This window comes from Xenopus laevis, chromosome 3L (genome assembly GCF_017654675.1).
Source record: "Xenopus laevis strain J_2021 chromosome 3L, Xenopus_laevis_v10.1, whole genome shotgun sequence".
In the NCBI taxonomy this organism is placed as follows: domain Eukaryota; kingdom Metazoa; phylum Chordata; class Amphibia; order Anura; family Pipidae; genus Xenopus; species Xenopus laevis.
In genome coordinates this window covers 6274359-6280408 of record NC_054375.1, presented here as the reverse complement: position 1 = coordinate 6280408, position 6050 = coordinate 6274359, and the positions used below count along the sequence as shown (strand labels likewise).

Here is a 6050-nt window from a genome sequence, read left to right as displayed (position 1 = left end):
GGGACTGATGGGAATGTGATAGGGACCTTAGAGTGTAAGCTCACTGGGGCAGGGACTGATAGGAATGTGATGGGGACCTTAGATTGTTGGATCACTGGGGCAGGAAATGACTGCTATATGTAACACACTCTACAATATATTACTATACAAATACCATTTACTCAATATTTAATTAAGAATTTATAAGGGTTGATGATGCCCTTGCGTGGGGTGGGGGGGCAACAATAAGGGTCCTGGAATTAGGGTCAGTATCCTGAGTGTTTCTTTAATTCTCCACTCACATCTTACGGTGTTGAACTCCCCGAATTCTTCTCACCTACCACTGCTGGTTTATGGGGCCCCACTACTTGCAGGGGCGCATGGAAGGCCTGGACCTCCTAACACTCTGGAAATGTATTAACGGCTCTTTCTGTTAATATGTTCTTTCAATTGAAACCAGTAGTAAAGAGAAAAAGAGCAGGGTTGCTCAGTGTGTGTGCTGGTTGGACACAATCCCGACTGCAATAAAGAATCAGGAGAGTTTATTAAACCCTCCAGTGGAGCCACGGCTAATGCAGAGAATAAAGGCAATAAAATGAAAGGCAGAATCGGGGGCCTTATGTTCGTAAGAGGGATCGTTCATCTCTCAGAGACGGGCGCATGGATTGTCAGAATGTCCAATTTAGAATTAATTACGAGAATTAATTGGAAGTTAATCCCTACCTACAGATCTGTGCGGCTAACCAATCATTTGGCATCTGAGCGGAATTAGGAATGTGCCGGGAGGATTTGGGGGGGGGGAAGAAGGCACAGAATTCTGCTGCAGGTGATGCCAAAGAGATACGTAATGTACCCGCAGTGCGAGGGAGGTTGAGGGTGGGTGAATCAGGTTCCCCCTGGGTAAGGACCCCCACTTCTAGGATGGTTCCAATTCCAAACAGCCAACACCACCCCCAATCCAGCTCCACTTTACGCAGCCCCATTACATCACTGACCCTGAGTGCACTTATGACATCATCGCCATTATTGCTGAGCATCACAACTGCTCCTCATGTTACACTGGCAAGTAAACGTTCCTTCCAGCCCAAATTACTACTGCCGCATAATACCTGCCTGTTCATTTGATATTTCCAGCAACAATATTTATAATCATCAGGATGTTTTCTCTCTGATTGCAAAGGACTGGGGGAATAGTAATGTTTCAGTCCCGAATCCTCCTTTATTGTAATCAGACTGCCTCCTGGGAGCAACTGCCCACGTGATGCTCCAACACCTGCCATAGAGAAGCCTTGTGTCTGACCAAATCTGAATTTTTTACTTGTCTAATATTAACTTTCATTATACCTTCATATACCTATACCTAAATATTTATGTCCTCCCACTGTTACTATAGGCACCATCTCTCCCTACTATACCTGCTATCCCACAGTCACACTCCCTTCCCAGAGACTATTATCCACTGTTACTATAGGCACCATCTCTCCTACTATACCTGCTATCCCACAGTCACACTCCCTTTCCAGAGACTATTATCCCACTGTTACTATAGGCACCATCTCTCCCTACTATACCTGCTATCCCACAGTCACACTCCCTTCCCAGAGACTATTATCCCACTGTTACTATAGACACCATCTCTCCCTACTATACCTGCTATCCCACAGTCACACTCCCTTCCCAGAGACTATTATCCCCAATGTTACTATAGACACCATCTCTCCCTACTATACCTGCTATCCCACAGTCACACTCCCTTCCCAGAGACTATTATCCCCACTGTTACTATAGGCACCATCTCTCCCTACTATACCTGCTATCCCACAGTCACACTCCCTTCCCAGATACTATTTTCCACTGTTACTATAGACACCATCTCTCCCTACTATACCTGCTATCCCACAGTCACACTCCCTTCCCAGAGACTATTATCCCCACTGTTACTATAGACACCATCTCTCCCTACTATACCTGCTATCCCACAGTCACACTCCCTTCCCAGATACTATTTTCCACTGTTACTATAGACACCATCTCTCCCTACTATACCTGCTATCCCACAGTCACACTCCCTTCCCAGAGACTATTATCCCCACTGTTACTATAGACACCATCTCTCCCTACTATACCTGCTATCCCACAGTCACACTCCATTCCCAGAGACTATTATCCACTGTTCCTATAGACACCATCTCTCCCTACTATACCTGCTATCCCACAGTCACACTCCCTTCCCAGATACTATTTTCCACTGTTACTATAGACACCATCTCTCCCTACTATACCTGCTATCCCACAGTCACACTCCATTCCCAGAGACTATTATCCACTGTTCCTATAGACACCATCTCTCCCTACTATACCTGCTATCCCACAGTCACACTCCCTTCCCAGATACTATTTTCCACTGTTACTATAGACACCATCTCTCCCTACTATACCTGCTATCCCACAGTCACACTCCATTCCCAGAGACTATTATCCACTGTTACTATAGACACCATCTCTCCCTACTATACCTGCTATCCCACAGTCACACTCCCTTCCCAGAGACTATTATCCCACTGTTACTATAGGCACCATCTCTCCCTACTATACCTGCTATCCCACAGTCACACTCCCTTCCCAGAGACTATTATCCACTGTTACTATAGACACCATCTCTCCCTACTATACCTGCTATCCCACAGTCACACTCCCTTCCCAGAGACTATTATCCACTGTTACTATAGACACCATCTCTCCCTACTATACCTGCTATCCCACAGTCACACTCCCTTCCCAGAGACTATTATCCACTGTTACTATAGACACCATCTCTCCCTACTATACCTGCTATCCCACAGTCACACTCCCTTCCCAGAGACTATTATCCACTGTTACTATAGGCACCATCTCTCCCTACTATACCTGCTATCCCACAGTCACACTCCCTTCCCAGAGACTATTATCCACTGTTACTATAGGCACCATCTCTCCCTACTATACCTGCTATCCCACAGTCACACTCCCTTCCCAGAGACTATTATCCACTGTTACTATAGACACCATCTCTCCCTACTATACCTGCTATCCCACAGTCACACTCCCTTCCCAGAGACTATTATCCACTGTTACTATAGGCACCATCTCTCCCTACTATACCTGCTATCCCACAGTCACACTCCCTTCCCAGAGACTATTATCCACTGTTACTATAGGCACCATCTCTCCCTACTATACCTGCTATCCCTACTATTACCCCAGTGATACTCTTCTTCCCACCCCTCTCTCTCACACTATTACACTAAGTTGACTACTGAATTTACTGTTTACCAATAGTCCAAATAAACATAAAGCTAGAGCTATTTACTCTGAATAAACAGATAATGAGATCCCTGGAAAAAACAATTATGTAGGAAGCACTTTTTTATATTAAATAAAGAATATAATTTATGGCTGTTTCTGCTGAATCCATAACACAGGAATTAATTTCCTACAAGAGCATGTGAGCAGTGAGTATCCCTAGGGAGCCAGGACTATGTTGTATTATATAAGCACATTCCAGTTATGTATCACATTGATCATGATGTGTCTCTATAGTGTTGGGTTCTCAGTTAGAAGCTGGTGTTGGTGGTGCCGCTATTGCCGTGTAACCTTACGTATAGTCTGTAGCCAGAATTACCTTATAGTGATACATCAGGCTACGCCAGAGAACTGTTTTAAGATACTAAGAGTAAATAGAGCAAGAAGGCTCAGTATATGCCGAATCCCTATGGGAAACCTGCATCTGATTCTGGTACTACACTGAGTATCTAAAGTAAGTGACATTAATCATGTGACGGTGCCTTGGGGGCACAAGAGCCAATGCAAATCACAGCCTAAATGTTCATTCCACTTACTGGATCTTCCCTTCCTTAACATGCCTCCAGGGACTACAGCAGAAATCCATAGGGGTGGCGGTGCTGGGGTTATAAAAAGGGTATTTTTATTTATTTACATTTTTTGACGAATAATTTTGCCTTGGAGATTTTTTTTTTTTTCATAGCATTTCTAAGTGGGCTAGAAATCCTGTGCATAATGCAAAATTGTAAAGAATCTAAATATTCCAAAGCTGTTATTTCTCATCCTCGGCCCCAGTGAGATACGGCTGAGTCACGCTGTCAATCTGAGTTACACAGGCCATTTCTGCTGAGCTCCGGCCTCTCCTGAGACGCACGTATGTTTAAACACAGCCAGAGCGGGGAACTCAATCTGCTAACCCTTTGTATGCGGTAAATACAACTACACGTAGCTGGAATCAACCACTGTTTCAGAAGGATGTATCTCAACATCCTCAACACAAGGGAACTCTGATTTCGCTATAATGTACCCCCTACTGTAATTTATAAGGATATTACAAGTCACTGAGGGGTTGTTCTGTGACCATATAAAGGCACAAGGCTGCAGGCTGAGTTATACAGGGAACTCTGAGTATCACTCATGTATTATAAGGGATAATGTACCCCCTACTGTAAATGATAAGGATATTAGAAGTCACTGAGGGGTTGTTCTGTGACCATATAAAGGCACAAGGCTGCAGGCCGAGTTATACAGTGAACTCTAAGTATCACTCATGTATTATAAGGGATAATGTACCCCCTACTGTAAATGATAAGGATATTAGAAGTCACTGACGGGTTGTTCTGTGACCATATAAAGGCACAAGGCTGCAGGCTGAGTTATACAGGGAACTCTGAGTATCACTCATGTATTATAAGGGATAATGTACCCCCTACTGTAAATGATAAGGATATTAGAAGTCACTGAGGGGTTGTTCTGTGACCATATAAAGGCACAAGGCTGCAGGCTGAGTTATACAGGGAACTCTGAGTATCACTCATGTATTTTAAGAGATAATGTACCCCCTACTGTAAATTCTAAGGATATAATGAGGTACTGAGACATTCTGTGCCTATATAAAAGCAAAATATTCTATTATCCTTATATTTAGCATTAGAGGCCATATTATTTCTTACAATACTCACATTTTGAGATAAATTCAAGCTTTGTCGCCTTTCATTTTTTAAGATATATAATTCCAGGGGATATGTCATTCTGAATACTGATAAGAAGATTAAGTGCAAATCCCTGTCAGAGAATTTCGGAGCACCCAAAGTTGCTTCTCGTGTAATCATTACAGATTCATTGTGACAAAATAAAAAGATGACGCAAAGTCGGCTGCTCCATAGTGTCCCTTCTCTGGCAAGCTTCATGATTGAGGATGGGGGCTACAATGGAAAACTTAGGCTGAAATAAACTTTCATGATCTCAAAGGGTAACACAGTCTATAAATACAGCCCAAGTCGGCCCAGTTATTAAGCTCTAAGTGTAATTACTAGCAGTGGCCACTAGAGGAAATAAAAATTCGATAGCAAAGGGGCGGGGCCCAGGAAGGTATAAAAGCAGGAGGAGAACAGCAGAAGACCTCTTTGGCCAAGTGGAAATCTATAGGTCTCAATGGATCACATACAGTAGAACAATAATAATAATGTTCAGGCATCCTTCCATCAGAAGAGGAGGTGTAGCAATGCTGCAAGTTGTAGTTAAACACCAGCCAGAGAATCAGAACGGTTTAGAAGTAGCCCATTACTTACCTCACACTTCTCCACGGCTGGCGTTTGCCCACACTCAGAGCTGTTGCCGGCCACAATCCCGGCCCGCAGGCTTTCACTGTCCCCCGTCCCTTCCTCCATAGAGTAGGTTTTGGAGCGGTTGCCATGTCTGTGAGAGGGAACCCGGCTCTGCACCAGGCTGAGCTGCTTGCGGAGAAGTCGGTTTTCTTCCTCCACTTCTCGCACCCGCACTTCCAAGCTCTCCCGCTGGCTGGAGGCCAAGTAACGTGGGCTGTGGGGCTGAGCGTCCAGCGGAGACAGAGACACCGTCTTCCCATCTACAAAAAAACACAGGGTTCATCAATAACGGAAGATATTCAGTTATTACCATTATTACAAAATCCCCTTTCATCTACCCATACACATTGCCCTGCATAGGTCTGTATTACAATGATATTCCCAGTTGAGATTGACCCCACCACAGATCTACTTATATTTCAC

The 6050-nt window shown here is 44.1% G+C and overlaps 1 protein-coding gene across 3 annotated transcripts in view; it reads right to left on the bottom strand.

The window, feature by feature from the left end:
• Positions 1-6050, bottom strand: part of LOC108704366 (LARGE xylosyl- and glucuronyltransferase 1) — a 217024-nt gene that overhangs the window by 108977 nt on the left and 101997 nt on the right. For all 3 annotated transcript variants that reach the window (XM_041585904.1, XM_018240869.2, XM_041585905.1), the window contains exon 3: positions 5592-5887. In XM_041585904.1, the coding sequence (XP_041441838.1) occupies positions 5592-5887 (296 nt within the window). The remainder of the gene's footprint in view (positions 1-5591; positions 5888-6050) is intronic.